Genomic DNA, 19249 nt, shown 5'->3' with positions numbered 1-19249 from the left:
TGCACAACCGACTTGTAAATTACAACTCATATATCTTCGTTTCAAGATTATAAGATATTATCGTCTCAGTATTACTCGTGATGAATTCCATGAAGTAATACTCTGAGCGAGGGTTTATCCAATACTCAAATCTCAATTTCTGAGTACTCATGAACGTTGCAGCAATTCTATTGCCATGTCTATCCTTAGACAATCTGCAATCCAATTCATGACAGACTTAATTCACTACTTACTTCCAAGAGTACGAGCGACCGTGGAGTTTGAATAATCTCATTATTCAGGAAGTAAAACATGCAAAATATGAAACACAATAATAAACAATTGACAAAAGGTAGTAGCCAAACTTATAAATAATACTTTATTATTTAATCACCAAAAGTCAATTACATTTACTTTGTTACAAGTTTCAAAAACTAATCTAACTACTAAAACTAATATCATCTTTCAGTCCTATGCTCCGAGCATGCTGAATATGCTTAGCCCTACTCAGACCCTTTGTGAGAGGATCTGCTGGGTTATCTTCAGATGGCACCCTCTTTACTATAAGATGGCCTTCTTCAACTCTATGTCTAATGAAATGGTACTTTCTGTCGATATGTCTGGTCTTACCATGATCTCTCGGTTCCTTTGTCAAGGCAACCGCTCCTTCATTATCGCAGAACAGTTCCATAGGCTCCTGGATGGTTGGAACAACTCCGAGATCCCCGATGAAGTTCCTCAACCAAGCTGCTTCTTTCGACGCTTCACTTGCTGCTATGTACTCTGATTCACAAGTAGAATCAGCCACCGTATTTTGCTTGGAACTCTTCCAAGTAACTGCTCCTCCATTCAGTAAAAATACCCAGCCCAACTGAGAACGGAAGTTATCTCTATCCGTCTGAAAGCTGGCATCACTGTAACCATCTACTCTCAAAGTATCACTGCCACCAAGCACAAGAACCCAGTCCTTTGTCCTTCGCAAATACTTGAGTATATTCTTAACTGCTATCCAATGAGCTCTACCTGGGTTTCCCTGATAGCGACTGACCATGCTCAAATCAAATGCCACATCAGGGCGAGTACATGTCATAGCGTACATGATCGATCCGACAGCGGAAGCATAAGGTACACGACTCATGTCATCTATTTCAACATCTGTACTCGGGCATTGAGTCTTACTTAATTTGGTATTGCTCTGGATAGGTAGCTCTCCCTTCTTGGAATTTTCCATACTAAACCTCTTTAGTACCTTATCCAAGTATGTGCTCTGACTAAGTCCAATTAGTCTCTTCTTTCTATCTCTCAATATTCTAATCCCAAGAATATAGGCAGCTTCTCCAAGGTCTTTCATGGCAAAACACTTTCCAAGCCAAGACTTAACTTCTTTCAAGGTTGGAACGTCGTTACCAATGAGTAATATGTCATCGACATATAACACCAGAAAAGTTACTATACTCCCACTAGCCTTGATATACACACAAAACTCATCTTCACTTCTAGAGAAACCAAACTCTTTGACTTTCTCATGGAAGCAAAGATTCCAACTGCGAGATGCTTGTTTCAATCCATAAATGGATTTCTCAAGCTTGCACACTCTATTGGGGAACTTTGCATCAACAAAACCCTCTGGCTGACTCATGTAAACATCTTCAGCCAACTTCCCATTAAGGAAAGCAGTTTTGACATCCATCTGCCAGATTTCATAATCATGAAAGGCAGCTATGGCGAGCAATATCCTAATAGATTTAATCTTAGCTACTGGTGAGAAGGTCTCATCATAGTCAACCCCTGGGGTTTCGGTGAAACCTTTTGCAACCAGTCGAGCTTTGAATGTGTGCACATTCCCATCCATGTCTGTCTTCTTCTTGAAGATCCATTTGCACCCAACTATCTTGCGACTTGGTGCACTATCAACCAAATTCCAAACTTGGTTGTCATACATGGACTTAATCTCGCTGTCCATTGCCTCTTTCCACTTGGAAGCCTCTGGGCCTGCCATTGCTTCCTTATAAGTGACTGGTTCATCTAAGTTTACCAGTGTTCTGTCACTTATGAATGTGTCACCATCTGAAGTAATATGAAAACCATACAACTCAGGTGGCACACTCACCCTAGTGGATCTTCTAAGAGGTAATGAGTTATCAATTGGTTCAACAGGAACTGTTTCCTCTGGTTGAGTGCTAGTGTCATCTAAGGTTCCTTCATTGGCTGACTCTTGAATTTCTTCAAGGTCAATAGTGCTCCCACTGTCCTCTTTGAATATGAGCTCTCTTTCAAGAAAGACTCCTCTTCGTGCTACAAAGACCACGTTCTCACTAGGCCTGTAGAACAAATATCCAAAAGACTGCTTTGGGTAACCAATGAAAACACATTTCTCACTTCTAGCTGCTAGCTTGTCGTGAGTCTCTCGTCTTACGAAAGCTTCACAACCCCAGACTTTAATATGTGCTAACGAGGGAACTTTCCCTGTCCACATTTCGTGAGGTGTTTTGGCAACCTTCTTTGTAGGGACAAGATTGAGGATGTGGGCGGCTGTCTCTAAGGCATACCCCCAGAAGTGAATAGGAAGCGAAGCCCGACTCATCATAGAACGAACCATGTCTAACAAGGTTCGATTGCGCCTCTCAGCTACACCATTTAACTGTGGTGTCCTAGGAGGAGTCAATTGTGAGACTATCCCACATTCTTTCATATAGTCTTTAAACTCAATACTAAGATACTCCCCGCCTCTATCGGATCTAAGTATCTTTATCTTTCTGCCCAATTGATTTTCGACTTCATGCTTAAACTCTTTGAACTTTTCAAAAGTTTCTGACTTATGCTTGATCAAGTAGATATATCCATATCTGCTATAATCGTCAGTGAAAGTCACATAGAATCGATTAGCATCTCTTGTAGTTGATCTGAAGGGCCCACACACATCTGTGTGTATGAGATCCAACAGACCTTCACCTCTTTCACAAGACCCTGTGAATGGTGATTTTGTCATCTTTCCCAAAAGACAAGATTCACACATATCATCTGACTTTAGGTCAAATGATTCCAACACTCCATCCTTTTGGAGTTGGGCTATGCGTTTCTTGTTAATGTGTCCAAGACGACAATGCCACAAGCATGCCTTGTCTACACTATTAGACAAGTCAATATTAAGTACACTATTTCCTAGGCTATCAACACAAGTCACTGTTTCATACACACCATTACAAGGCAAAGCTTCAAACATAAAAAGACCATTCTTATAAACAGAAATTGAACCATTCAAATCATTAAAAGAATATGTAAAACCTTGTCTGAACAATGCATGAAATGAAATAATGTTTCTCGTCATCTCAGACGAATAGCAACAATTTATTAAATCTAATCTAACATCATTACTAAGCAGAAGCTGATAAACTCCGATCTTGGTTACTGGTGAAGACTTTCTGTTTCCCATGATCAGGTTTATCCTTCCTCGCTCTATCTCCTCACTTTCCTTTAGACCCTGCCGAAGATGGCTTCACTTTGCCATCCTTGATATCTTGCAGATATTGTGGGCAAGATCTCTTCCAATGCCCCTTTTGGTTGCAGTAAAAGCAAACTGCCTCTTTTGGATCAGAAACATGGGGAGTGGAACCATTGGGCTTAGCCTTTGGGCCATTACTAGATGACCTAGCTTGAGCCTTGCTCTTCCAGTTTTGCTTGGGAGGACCTTTCCTCTTTTTCCCCTTTCCCTGTCCAATAGCCAAAACAGGGGCACTCGTAGGTGTGGAGGGTATACTTTTACCCTTCATCCCTGCCTCAGTTGTCTGCAACAAGTTGTGCAATTGGGCCAAGGTCTGCTCAGTATTGTTCAAATGGTAAGTTAGAATAAACTGACCATAACATTCAGGAAGTGAGTTCAAGACCATGTCAATGGCCAATTCCTCATCAAAGTGAATATTGAGCTTAACCAAACGCTCTATGTAGCGTTGCATTCTTTGCACATGTGACACAACCGACTCCCCATCTTTCATCTTGCAAGCCATGAGTGACTTGACTACTTCGAACTTTTCTTGACGAGCTCGCTTATGGTACTTTTCCATAAGGTCCTTGTTCATCTCGAAAGGCCAGTAGTCCTCATAGTACCTCTGCAGTTCTGGGGACATAGTTGCCACCATGATGCACGCCACTTTGGTAGCATCATCGTAATGTTTCTTGTAGGCAGCAAGATCTTCAGGAGTAGCTTCAGACTCATCAAGCTCTTTTAGCTCCTTTTCAAGAACATATTCTTTGTTCTTAAAACGAAGAGCCATCTTGATGTTGCGCATCCAATCGTTATAGTTTGAGCCATCCATAACGACTTTGGAGCTGATATTGAGCAAAGAGAAGTTCTGGTTGGAGGAGGATGAAGCAGAAGTGTTTCCACGAGTAGACATCTGAAAAGAAAGAAAGTTTTAGTTAGATTTCAAGATACCTCGATATAATAACCCAAAGATAAAATATCAAGGTTAGGATCCAACTATGAAGATTCACAACTTAGAAATGGGATGCCGAGATCCAAGTGTAAATTTCATAAAGGTAGGTGAATGACGATTCACCAATTCCACCATTAGACGAAACAAACGAAGTGAAATTCCTAATTCTTTTGAGATACATTGAAACTATTCAATGGCATGTTTTAATCTCAGATTATGCTCTTCTATTTGTGACTGGGATGCCGAGGATCACAAACAAGATGTGAATAACCATGCAAATGTGCTTGGTAACCTCATTGTCTTTATCATTAACTATTGATGTGCTGGTAAACCACACACGCTCCATCAAAATGACAATTATGAGATACCCATTACTACTCTTTATTGGTGCCTTTTAGTGTGTTGGTTAACCACACACGCTCCACTAACGACCAATAAAGCACAATGTGCAATTTCATGGATTAACATACTTTTCACATTTTTCCTAAAGTAACTAGAGTTGGGATTTTGAACATAATGTTCTAGTACTTTCTTTAATATCATTATACTTTTAATGAGAAGTAGTTGTCCTATCAAATCCGTTCTGCTAACGACCCTCCACTAATCAAGGAAGCGGTGGGTGAGAGTGGACACCCATTCAACTACCATTTTATAGGCAGTTTCCTTATACCCCCCTTATAGATTAGCTTCGTGAATGAGGCATACTAGCGATTTGACTGACCATATTCTTATACATATATAATATTAAACTTTTAATTATAATATATATATATATATAAGGTGTGTTTTAAAACATTTTAAAACTTCAAGGGTTTATAAATTTCGAAATTTAAGCTATTAAATTTAAATTTAAATAAACCAATTAACTAGATTTAATATTTATCTTTTAATTAACTATTAATCAAATTATTAAATCTTGTAAGGATTATCTAATTAAATTAATCCATTAATTTAATCCTAATCCTTATCCCTCTAAATTTCGAAAAATAGGGTAAGGATAATTATCCAATTAATCTAATTAAGTAACAATTATCCAAAACAAGAAACCCTAGTTATCCTCTAGCATATTTCGAAATTCACAAGGGAGTAGGCTTGGGTTTTCAAAACCCTAACCCTAATTTCGATTAGGGTTCTTTGGAGGCTAGGGTTTTCGAAAAAACCTTTGATCCAAAACCCTAGAAATCGCAAATTATGGCCTTTAGGGTTTAATAGCTATAAACCCTAATTTGCAATTCAACAATTGTAGCAATTCAATTTAAAACAACAATGGCTCTGATACCACTGATGAGTTTTAGGTAAAACAAATAAACCAGAAAACAATTCCTAAGTTCACATGCAACCTACTTTGGATCTATGTTTTAACTATTGAACATACAACTTTGAATTGCAAAATAAGAACCCTAGAGGAGAGAGGCTAATTTCGAAATTAACAAACTAGGGTTTAGGGTTTACATACCTTTCAATTGTTATAGCAAACAATTGATAATCCTCTTGATCTTGATCTTGATCTTCTTGGAAGCTTAGCACCACAAATGTAATGTCTCTAATGGAATCACACCCAAGAACTAGCAAGAAGGAAACTTGGAGGAGAGAGGATGGAGAGAGTATGCAATTTCGGCCTTAGGGTTTCTTCCAAAGAAATCAGTACCCAAAATGTAAGCCACGAGGCTCCTTAAATAGTTGAGGGAACTAGGGTTTAGGGAAAACCCTAATTATCCTTTGCTTAGGGCCTAAGCAAGACCCAAGGCCTTATCTTGGACCCTTTGGACGAATTCTCTAGGGTTTCCCCTAGGGTTTTCGTCCACCCCTTCCAAGGGAGTTCTGGATCCTTCCATTCAACTATCAGTTAATTGCAAACTAGTCCATGCACTTTATAATTAATTCTTTTAACCCCAAAATTAATTCTGATTAATTTATGGCTAACAATTAATTAAACATAATGATTTCTAACTAATATATTAATCCATTAACATATTAATAAATCAATTATATATATATATATATATATATTAATTTATTAATCTTATAAATTAATATCTCTCCTTTCATAATTTCCTTGTCCAGTTGCTAGGTTGAGGGCAACCCAAAAGGACTGTGCTGCTATCAATTCAAGTACATACCAATTATAGTTATGGGCTTAGACACATAATCCAACACCTACCGGATCCGGACTATATATATATATATATATATATATATATATATATATATATATATATATATATATATATATATATATATTCCCTAATAAATAAAGAACTTTTTGCCATATGACATGATCTCCTTCAATTTCACAAATGTCAATTTGTAGTAATTTATAATTAAATAATTTCCACTTGTCATTTTGTGATGTTTTTGTTTTTTTTTTTATAAATTAAGGAGAAAATGTGTTTTAATGCACAAGTTGTAAGTTGTATTCTCGATTTAAATTTATCAAGCGGTTGTATTATCGATTTATTTTTAACAAGTGTATTTTGTTTTCTATTTATTTTCATTAATACGTAATTAATACCTACCTAAAATGAGTGAGTCCGTTTAGAATTTCAAATTGCATATGTGTGTAATCTGACCCCTGTTTCTCTGTGTGTAATCTGACCACTATTTCTTCTTCCATTTTTTAGGTTTGATTCTGTTTCTTAATAGGTCCACAAATCATGATGTTCATCTATATTTCTTTCGATTTCTAATCGATTTTAGTGATTGCAATCGACGACGAGGTATATTTGTTTCAATTTTTGTTCGATTGTGTCAACTTTATTTGAATTTTCACCGATCCATCTACATTTCTTTCAATTTCTGATGTGATTATGTATTAAAGGGCATATCGATTCTAACTCTAGCTATATATAAATTAACTTAAATGAATTTCTTTAAGGTTTTGGGGCTTTTGCTTGAGCTGGTCGATGGTGGGAATGGTGGGAAGTCTGGCTAAGAAGCTTGTGTTTAATACTTTGAGGTAATTTAAGCCTAATCAGTTAGCTGACATTTTATAGGGATTATGATTATTCTATTCAAGCATAATTTCTAATGGATTTGATGTTAGTGTATTTAATATGATTATTTTCTGGTGATGATATGTTGAAGGTGATGATTTAGGGAATGCCCTAAAGGTGTTCGATAAAATGTTAAAGAGAAATTCTTTTGTATAATAGTGTTTAGAAAACAAAAAATTAGAGAATTTTACATGAAATTTATTTTCAACTAAGGCATCTTTTGATGTATTAATATTTGATTTCGATTTGGAGTTGATCATAACAGATTTGTATTGACTATTCTTTTTTATATTCGATATCATCTGTGGGAAATAGACTACTCAGTACTCAATATATGACTGCTATGAAAAATAATTTATATCCATTATCTCATCCATGATCACTAAAATTTTAATGTATGTACTCGGAATTTGGTTGTTTTTATTAGAACTACCGGACATTGGAGGATTAAATTTGTTATGATGTACCATGGACTGAGTGTGGTTATGAAGAATGGAGTTAATATTTTAATGTTTTTTATTGCTTTCACTAATGTTTTATTGGGTTGATTGTTTTAAATAGTTGCTCAATGGTTGGTAAAATGGGTTTTTTGGTGAAAGACCAAAGGTAAGAATTTCTGGATCATTAGTGCAAGTATGACAGCAAGAACACTGATGCACAAAGCTTCATTATGGAGATCTGCCACTTTTTTTATTTATTTATTTTTTAATTTTTTTAAGATTTAAGGTGTGAGTTTTGTAGATGATTAAGCAAACATTTGTCACCATCTTCAATCGATGATTTAGAATATTTATTTTTTCTTCACAACAATTTAATCATGTTTTCACAACATTAAAATTCCATTTTATCAACAATTAAAGCATTTTTTACAACATTTGAAACCTTTTTTTTACAACATTAAAATTCAAGTTTTCACAGCTCTTTAAACCGTTTATAACAGTATTAAAATTTTAGTTTTTAACAGCATTCTAAAGCAATTTTTGACAGCTTTGTAATCATGTTTTGACAACATTTTGAACCAATTTTGACATCATTTTAAGCAGTTTTTTATGTTAAGAATTTTAAACCAGTTTTTGACAGCATTTTAAACAAATTTTACAACATCTTAAACCAATTTTCATAGCATTTTAAACCTGGACAATAAAGAAGCATATAATCATTTGTTTCTCAAGTTATTACTTTCTAACATTAATTTATAATTTAAATTAAATTTCTACAGATGAAGAGGGTGACGAAACCAAACTCCAAACAAATACATATAATGAAGCTTAGCACACAAATGTTGAGCGTAACTTTAGATTAATCCACATATTCTATAAGATGTTTGCCAATATTTATTTGTATATCACATAAATTACCATATCTTTTGGACATGTTTTTACTATTGAGAAATTTTGATGAATTGTATATATTTTATGAATTTTAGGTAATAGAATCTAATTTATTACTTAAGTATGTTGGTATTATGGTTATATGATATAATATATTGTTTGTAATGCTAGCGATAGTAAAGTGTGTTTCATTTTAGTGTAATTTTATGCAAATTAAATCAACGGTGTTCGTGTGTAGTGTTGTCGCGCGAAGAGGTGGGGAGATTTGAGTTTAAGTTATACTTTATTATATTTTAATTGGAAAACCTTGACAATTTACAAAAGCAAAAATAAAATATATAAAAAGTTGGAATTTTTTTTGTTAACCGGAAAATCTTTATGGACCATTTTATTTTTTATGATATGTGATGTCATTTTTCTAACATAATTTTCCAGTTATATTTTCGTGGGATCAAAATTAAGAATATTTTATATACAAGAGTTTTTAAATCTGAAAATCAACAAAATAATAGAATTTCAAGTTAAATTGGATTTTTGAATGACAATATGGAGAGTATGATACATATTTTGAAATGTTGTATTTATAATTTGTAAGAAAACTATAAATCTGCGTAAATAAGGCTTGAATCATCTAGAATTGAAATCCTATTTTATTTGACTTCTAATTGCAATTTTAATGTTTATTTAAAATTAATATCTAGGGATGTTCACTATTTGGATAAAACCAAATTGTCCAATTGGACAATTTGGATTAGATTATTTGGTTCGGATATTCAGATTTTTGGTTTGGTTTCAACAAAACCGAATTATTATTTTGGATTTCGGATTGGTTTTGGTTTATAAAATAAGAACCGAATAGTTCAAAAAAACCGAATAAACATTTATTATTATATTTATAATATATAACAATAGTTATTTATTAATTTTGTAATTTATTTTTTCAAATAGGTTCAAAACGTTTCACCCGATAAAAAAACATTAATATGCATTTTCTCTCAAAAGTTATCTATCTATAAAATATTTAACTATAATATATCTTTTTAGTAGTTGTTTATAAATATCAAATCACAACAAAAAAATATGTTTTTGTTTCTTGTGTAAAATTAGGTAATATTATAATTATATGTCGTTTAAAACTGTTTTGAAAACCGAATTATAAAAACCGATCCAACCGAATTGTAATTGGATTGGATCGGATCGGATTTGAATTTAATTTGGATTATTCGGATCCATGTTTTGAAAACCGAAATCAATTTCGATTCACTTAATTGGATCGGATCAAACCGATCCATTCAAACGAACACCCCTACTAATATCCGTTTTCTTTTTACAAAAGTAACCAAAATTTTGTTTTAATATCGATAGGCTTAAAGAGTTTGGCATTACCATCCGACAAATCGTTAATGTTCTTTTTCATATATATAGGTTGACATAGAAATAATAGATTGATATAATGAATGAAATATTTTGGCTCTCTTATTTATCCTTTTTACCAAATATTTGTTGGTTTGACATAATGGATGAGAAATCTTATTATATGGGACTAACGAAATTATCATTTATTCATTTAATTTACTTTAGAAAATGCTTAAAATTTACATTTTGATATTTAACTTTTTGTTCAATCGATCCCTGTAGTACACGGATATTACATCTAGTATATATATATATATATATATATATATATATATATATATATATATATATATATATATATATATATATATATAAAAGCAATGTGTAGTGTGTGTGTCGGTGTTAGTCACATTTAAGTTCTAAACATAATAATTCTGCCATAGTACTTGCGATATCATATGGTGGCCACCGCAATCTTTTTGTATCTAGCATGATAGCAATCCCTGTCCTCATAATATATTCTTATTTATCCCTCATGCATAGTTTATAAATTATATTCTAGGCATAATCATTTAAATTTATGGAGAAGAGAAAAATTTTAATCAATTTTAAGAACAAATTTCTTATTGTTTTCCAAGTGCATTCTACAGGGAATAGGTTTGTCTGTTTCTTATTCTTTATTTTTTTTTTAATTATCGTCATAAATAAATCCAATTTAAGTGTGCAACTCTCATTACCCCACCTCACATGCACGTACCTTGTCGTTTTTCACACCAGAAAAACATGCATATATAGAGAAGTAGATCTAGAGTGTATGTAAGAGTGAAATAATTAAGACAGAAATGGGTACCTTCGTATGGGTGATCGGAGCTGCGTTATTATTGAGCATCGGTGTAACGGTCAATGCATGTCCGCCGTCGGATAGGGCGGCGCTGCTGGCATTCAAAACAGGCTTACACGAGCCTTACTTGGGTATCTTTAAATCATGGACAGGTAACGATTGTTGTAATAAATGGTATGGTGTTACTTGCGACCCGACTACAAAACGGGTTGCCGACATAAACCTCCGTGGAGAGTCCGAGGATCTGCTTTTCCAGAAGGCTCACCGGACCGGCTACATGACCGGAACTATCTCTCCGGCTATCTGCAAGCTTGAGAGGCTATCCAGTGTAATTATAGCCGATTGGAAGGGTATTTCCGGTACTATACCTCCCTGCATCTCTTCTCTTTCCTTCCTTCGCATCCTCGACCTCATTGGCAACCAAATCTCTGGCGAAATTCCTTACGATATCGGCAAACTCCGCCGCCTTACGGTTCTCAACGTTGCAGATAACAAACTTACAGGTAGAATCCCGAGATCTCTAGCAGATCTGTCCTCTTTGAAGCATTTGGATCTAAGAAACAACTTGATTTCGGGAACTATTCCAAGAAACATCGGAAAGCTTCGAATGCTGAGTCGTGCTTTGTTGAGTGGAAACAGAATTTATGGGCCGATACCTGAGACGATTTCGTACATTTACCGTCTATCAGATCTAGATCTCTCATTGAACCGTTTCTCAGGGCAGATTCCGGATTCTCTTGGAAAAATGGCGGTGTTGGGGACATTAAACCTCGACGGAAACATGCTTTCCGGCAAGCTTCCGGCGACGTTATTGAACTCCCGCATTAGCATCTTAAACCTCAGCAGAAACGCGATTGAGGGAAGCATACCAGACGTATTTGGTCCAAGATCTTACTTCATGATAATGGATTTATCGTATAATAAGCTGAAAGGATCGATTCCTAAGTCGATATCTTCAGCGTCGTTTATCGGCCATCTTGATGTCAGCCATAACCATCTATGTGGTCAGATCCCGGCGGCGACGTGGTTCGAGCACCTTGAAGCGTCGTCGTTTAGTTACAATGACTGTTTATGTGGGAAGCCTCTTAAAGCTTGTTTATAAGATTAATTAGTTTCAATGGTGAACTTCCGGCGATCGGCGCCGGTTATGGATTAAACCTTTCGACAGTTATTTCAGTTACTGTTGCAGCTTAAAGCAAGGTGTTGCGACGTCGTATTAATGCATTGCATAAATTTGTAATATGTACGTGGATCTTCCCTTTTTAATCCACATATAAAAAGAGATATTTTAGTGTGTTAACTTTTTTTTTTATCAACTTTTTATGTAAGCTTTTCGTTTTAATTATTTTTTTGATAATTATGTTTAGTTGGTTTATTACATTTATGATAATCAAACGGTGTGATTTTTTGGATCTTAAAATATAATTCGAGGTATATATATCATTAACTCTACAATATCAAAATCAAAACTAAGATTGAATTTTAAACAATATAAACATATAATAATAAGAGTTAAATTTCCTATTTTGGGAAATTTTATATTTGTTCTACGTCTTATGTTTGTAAAAACATATAAATTGAATGGAAAAGAACGACAGTGTTCATGGCTAAGCATAAATGTATGATTCTTATGTACAAACATAGCATTAAACCAGTGATATTTGAAACCACTAATTTCGTACAAGTTGAGCATTAAGTAGATGTCGACTTCTCGCGAATTCACCGCAATGCTCTAAAGTCCATAAAGTAAAAGTACGTAATTTAAAATACATGGTCATAAGTTTAACACGAACAAAGCAAACCAATAATCATTCACTTAATAATATCTGAGTGGTTGTAACTTTTTAAGTTTTTATGACAAAGTGAAATAATTGAGTTCGATTAAATACGTCCTTAAATGCTTTCAAATGCGTGGTGTTGAAGCCTTAATTGATAGATCTGGAAATTCTCATTTTGATGTTGCAAAATCAGCTTCAGAAGATCTTCGTTCGACCAAGGACAATCTGATCATTCTTAAACAGAAAAGAGCTTATCAGAACATTCTGATACAAAATGTCAATAAGAATATGACACAAATATATTGTCTTTTTTTCTTTTCTTTCCTCTCAAAATCTCACAAATAGATTGTCTTCACTCCGTTTCATCTTTAACTAATTAACATTCGTTTGTCATCACATTATCTTATTGAGACAAATTGCGTAGACTTATAACATGGTAGATGGTACATGATTAGATTCATGGTTCTAAAAAACGCGCTATGGCGCGCCTCAAGGCGTGCCATGGCGTGCAGCGTAGTGTAGTGTAGCCGTTACGAAAACGTTCAAGGCGGGTTTGTTAAGCGTGGTGTCCAAATAACGTGTCAAGGCGCGCCTTATCGCGATATGGCGCGAGTTTTTTTCAAGGCACGAGTTTTTTTTGTTTTTTTTTTTTTGATTTTTTTTATCGGGACTAAAATAATTGAGTTTTTGTTAACTTTTTATATTAAATACTAATATAACACTTCTAAAAACTTGATATACTTGATAAAAATCAATAATTATATGATTTATCTCTTGTAATATATAGATAATAGTCACGCCTTGAAAAACGCCATGACTCGACAAGGCTTGTCATGACTTAACTTTTACCTTGCCGCCAAGCCACGTCTCACGTTATTTAGAACCTTGATTAGATTATTATAGTGTTGGTTATCATCAAATATAAAGAAAAATAATAGAACTAATTTGACGGTGACAAACAAAGAAATAAAAACTCTTAACTTACAATGAAATATTAGAACATGAACTAGAATTAATACAAAATATTGTTTCTTTCAGGAATCCTTTTGTACTTTTCTTCGTTTACACAGTTTTGTTTTTATCATTTTTCAAAAAGCAGTAAATTAGTACCTACAAAATCAAGGGATTCTTGATTAAACACCTTTAATCTCGGCTTCCATACGATGAATCTACTAGAAAGGCTTTTTTTTGGTACATAATATTTTTGGTGGTAAATACCAATGTAAATTTTAAAAAAAAAAATTTATGTGGATATTTCATCAGTAATTACCAATGGATATCCCATGCGTATAAAATAATAATTAAATTACATTTTCTTTTATAATCTTGTTGGCGCAATTTCATTGTTATTCTATAGCAATCTTGTCGCTAGCTATATCTTCCTCTTATTATTATATATATATATTAAAGTTGTGGAAGAAAGGAATAGTAAAGTTGGCATATTTTGTCCAGCTTTGGCCCCTTGATTTACATATCCGGTCCATGTACTTCTTTAATTAATTTATTCATGTCCTTTTGTTTGTGTTCCATTCAACTTCCCATTTTTTTGGCAGAATTGGTCCCTGTATTATTGTTGGAAGTTAGGAATACTAAATTTGGATGTTTTTTTGACAACTTTGCTCATTATTCTTTACCCATTTTGACATTTTTGGTCCTTGCAATCAATATTTTTACACTTTTTTGGAACCTTTTAATATTTAAATTTTGGCCACAAAACTTTAACGGTTTGACAACTTTGATTCCTTTTCTAAAAAGTTGCTAATTCCTACCCCTTTAATTCTTTAGCCATTTTCACACTTTTTGTCATTGCAGTACAAACTTTTACATTTTTTGTCCGGGGCAAAGTCCGGAATTTTCATCCTTGCTCTTTCTATGTCTGTCATATTTATCAATTCGGAAGCAACATTGAAAGCTTCTGGCCCCCGCGTAGCGGGGTAACCTTTCTAGTTATTATTATTATTATTATTATTATTATTATAACATTTAATAATATGTTCAATATTAATATTATTATTTATTATGTTTAATATTATAACTATTATTATTATTTTGTTGGTTTAGCATTTCTCATAAACAACCAATTAATTCAAGTCGATATATATATATATATATATATATATATATATATATATATATATATATATATATATATATATATATATATATATATATATATATATATATATATATATATATATATATATATATATATATATATATATATATATATATATATATATATATAACTAGGTTATTTTGTTTTTATATTTATTGTATGTTAGAATGCACCAATAGAAATTTAGTAAATTAAATAATTATTTAATTAAATAAATATAGATATTAAATGATTTCCATAATTATATGTATATTAAATGATATATCCATAATTATAATTCTCTTTTCATGGAAACTAATTAAATCCGTTATTAATGTCAGCAATAACATTTTCTCAGAATGAATTCGCATCTAGGTTTTTATATATGAGTTCGTATTTTGTTTCAGGACTCACTCACTTAAAATACAATAAAGTTGCATGGAATATGAAGAACGATAGTGTATTCTACTAGAATACACTCTCATTCTGCTGGAATACACTTTCATTCTTCTAGATATGAATTCATTCTGAAAAAATATTATTGTTGACATTAATGACGAATTTAATTAGTTTCCATAAAAATGAGTTATAAGTATGGATAGCATTTAATATACATATAACTAATACTAAATTCTTATTGGTGCATTCTAGCACACAATAGATGTGAGAAACATTTGAACCTACCTATATATATATATATATATATATATATATATATATATATATATATATATATATATATATATATAGCATTTATCCTCAAATGCTGAATTTTAAGAGATACAAACTCAATTGTAATATATACAATTAGTTTATGCAATGTTTTCCCCCAATAACACCCCTATACGCCCAACAATCTCCCCAGTTTATTGCCTAATACTTCTAACTCCTACAAACCGGGCTTTGACTAAGCCCTTTAATCCTTGATCGAGTCAATGTGGAATCCAGTAAATCACAAGATCTCGCATAAAAAAATTGTGATTTTGGTATGCCTTCCTTATATATGGAGTTAATACCACAAAGGTACAAACCATTCATCTCCAAACAAATTATTGTTGTATCACATATTTGTTGTCATTATCAGCTTTGGTATATATATATATATATATATATATATATATATATATATATATATATATATATATATATATATATAACTCATTGCATCACCGTCTCTCTTCCTCCTTCTCCGTCTCTAAAAACCATCGCACCACAACCACAAAGCCATCTTCGTCCTTCATCACAACCACCACACAATCTCCCTTATAATAACCATGAACCCACTCCTACTCATTGTATCCATCACCAACGATCACCCCTGCTTATTTTCGCCACCAGCAACCACCACTCTCGGCGGTCATGCCTCTAACAACAACTTGGTAACCCTCACAGCTCCCCTTTTGTGAATATGTACCTCTCACCCTTATCTTTACCATCTCTCCTTATTTGTAACCCTAACTAGCCGTCAGCCTACTCACCGTCTCCAGGAAACTCCCCACCGGCACCACGACCTCACTCCATAACACGGCCGCATACCTCCCACCATTCAAGAGCATTGCACCATCGCTATCAGACCCACTAGAAATCCTAACCTCTCTCCTCTGTTTTTCACCACCATCAAACTCACTACCACGTCGTCACTATTGAGCAACCATGGTAACCACCATTCCCCTTCTTTGTCTTATTATTTGCTTTTTAGTTCCCCTCTCTCCTCATTCGCCCCCATCCTCATCCATTCTGTGATGTGTGCTTAAAGGGACTCATATATTTTTGATTATTGGCATGTTCTGAACAGGTAAATATAGGAAAATTAAGTTTTTTTAGAAAATGAAAAAGTTTTGTTTCTTAACTTATCCTACGATGCTAGAAATTTTATGATGATACTATGAACTTTAACATATCTATGTTGTTTATTATGTGAAACAGAGTGTTTGCCAAGCATAAAAGCTACGTGAGATTGAATTTTGTGAAATGGAGTCTGAATGTTGTTAGTTGGGTATGCATTTCTTGTGTTTACTGTTTTGATTCTACCCTTTTTTTTCTTTCTTTCTTCAGTAACTTTTCTTTATAAGTTGCTTTCTAATAATTATATTTGTTTAAATTTGGTATTAATATAGATTCATGATAGGACGGTTTATTAGTTTATATTCAGGGCTTTTGACTAAGTCTCATATAATCCCTATGTTGAATACCGGATAAGATGGAAACGGATGAAGTGGGGGTCAGTTAGGTGAGTTTCAGAATTTTTTGAATCGTTTTGAAATTTTTTTCAAATTCATTTGAAGTATGATTTTGATTCATTCCTTTAATCTGAGTCGTTTTGAAGCCTTAGAATCCGGAAAAAATCAGTCAGTTTTGGCTCATTTTCCCCTATATCAGGTGCTGGTGTTGGTCATCTCCTTCCTTTAAATCATTCTCATTTCTCTCTCTAATCTTACTCTCTTAAGCTTGGGTGAAAACTTGGAAACTATGATTTTAATTTGTTGTTCGCTGTTTCAATCAAATTGGTTTCAGGTAAACGCCATTCTCTCTATCTCCCCTCTCTTCTAATATGTGAATACTCTATTCTCTCTATTGATTTTTAATTTATTTTGATTTTCCTTTGATTTTAGTTTGCTTTTGGTGTTCGGTTAATTTTTTCTTTTGATTTCCCTTGACTTGCAATAAAATAAAAGACATGACCAGGTTTTAAGAAGAAAGGCATGACATGACTAAGATTTAAAAAGAAACATTTGGAGCTTTCTACATCAGTAAGTTATACAATCCTGGCTGGTTTGAATGTGTTATACTGTAATTTCTCTAGAATTGGTGCAGATTAGATGTACGAAAGTTGTTAGTGTACTTTGTATTTGAGAAGAGAGGAAATCACACAGAGAACAAGAACAAAGGTCAAGGGAACATTATATGAAAAATTGTAGTGCCAACACTTTATTTGCTTTATCATGCTCTAATATTTTAACTTTTTTTAGGGGTATTTCAGAAACTTATCAGGGATGAGGCTCTTTGGTGGAACCAAACAGAGTGTATATGGGTGACTTGGCACAATCTACAAAAGATTACAAGTATAATCACATTCAAACTTTATTTTCACTTTTCATTTTGGGCAATGTTCAGTTATATTTTAGGGTTAAATGTTTAAAAATACATTGTTAAAGCATGCCTGCTGAAAAAGTACCTTTTAGTTACTTAAAGGAGCATAAAATGGACAACCTTAAGATACCCAAATATTTGAAAGTTATATAAATCTTCTATATGCTTGTTTTTATAATCATGAATTAATATCCATAATACAATTATTTTATGTTGTCCGATAACAAGATTTCCTTCATTCATATGCTTTTACAAGTGTCTGAAGAAAACTAATGTCAGTAATCTAAAAGGGAGGGAAAGGTCAAGCTTTGGAATCCAAGAATACGGTGTTAGATAGAAACAAGAATCATATCAGGGGTTGCTGATTAAGTTGGTTAAGTTTGTTGCTATTAGTGGACGCTCTTCCGAAGTACATTGTTATCATATGGTGATTAGAACTACACTTAAAATATTAAGCCTTCTTTTGCTACCTTTTTTCATTGTACGGTGTTTTAAGAATGTCTTAAGTTACCTGCAGAGCAATTCCCTGAATTTTTCTTGGCACCTTGCTGCATATACAATTTTTGACCATTTTGCCCTTGGTGCTGATTTTTGATTTTTCGAGCCATACTATAGCTATTGATGTTATTTCTCTGTTGCTTTAGATGGATTCATGGAGTCTTATACAAATTTCAATTGGTGGATTAGAATTTGAAGCCCTTTCAACTTTTGTCAGTGGCTTAACCATTTTGCCCATGCTGGTTGTATTTGTCTACTATGTGTAGCCGGCTTTGTTTGTTGATCTTCTTGGTGCTGCTTGGTTTAGAGTTTTTCGATTACAAATACTCCTTCTGTTTACCTTATTTAGTGTCTAAATAATTATTCTTTTTCCTTTTTTATGTGTATTAGTTCAATTTAGCAATTCAATATTTTGTTTCCTAGGCATTATCCTTGCCTATCCTCAGGTGGTACAATCACTCTTTAAATTTATTGACATACTGTGTAAACATTTATTATTATTGGTATTAAAATAAGGCATAAAACATCTTTAGACATTGTCTATACACTTAAAGGTTTTAATCTACCAATGGAGGATGAAATATAAAATGCATTTCTGACCTCATCTATATACCAATATACATATGCAGATATTGATGATATGCTTCACCCTTATGCCCCAAAAATGATGGAACGGTTATAACTGATTTTGTATTTGCTTGATAAAATTCATTTCCTTCATCTTATCAACTTTTTAATATTATTAAGCAAATACAAAATCTATTACAAAGTGTATTAGTTAACATCAATAAAGAATAAGATCATATGAAAATAATTTTAAATATAAACAAGTATAGTTTATATTGGTGGTTATTT

At 33.2% G+C, this 19249-nt stretch overlaps 1 protein-coding gene and 1 long non-coding RNA gene across 2 annotated transcripts; both read left to right on the top strand.

The window, feature by feature from the left end:
• Positions 1–6886: 6886 nt before the first annotated feature.
• Positions 6887–8816, top strand: LOC145120388 (uncharacterized). The gene is made up of 2 exons (XR_013714175.1): positions 6887–7129; positions 7288–8816. It is a non-coding gene; the product is annotated as an uncharacterized LOC145120388 (long non-coding RNA).
• A 2068-nt stretch (positions 8817–10884) lies between these two features.
• LOC145120453 (uncharacterized) lies at positions 10885–12299 on the top strand. The gene has a single exon (XM_079056277.1). It carries the CDS (start codon positions 10935–10937, stop codon positions 12033–12035), a length of 1101 nt encoding a protein of 366 aa, XP_078912403.1. The 5' UTR covers positions 10885–10934; the 3' UTR covers positions 12036–12299.
• The last annotated feature ends 6950 nt before the right edge of the window (positions 12300–19249 follow it).

This window comes from Lactuca virosa, chromosome 6 (genome assembly GCF_052849685.1).
Source record: "Lactuca virosa cultivar CGN04683 chromosome 6, Lactuca_virosa_CGN04683_v6, whole genome shotgun sequence".
Taxonomy (NCBI): domain Eukaryota; kingdom Viridiplantae; phylum Streptophyta; class Magnoliopsida; order Asterales; family Asteraceae; genus Lactuca; species Lactuca virosa.
The sequence above is the reverse complement of the archived record's forward strand: the minus strand, read 5'-3'. Positions and strand labels throughout refer to the sequence as shown.

What these genes read in the sequence shown, in the direction of transcription:
- LOC145120453 (XM_079056277.1), top strand. Translation starts at nt 10,935, where the DNA reads ATGGGTACCTTCGTATGGGTGATCGGAGCTGCGTTATTATTGAGCATC.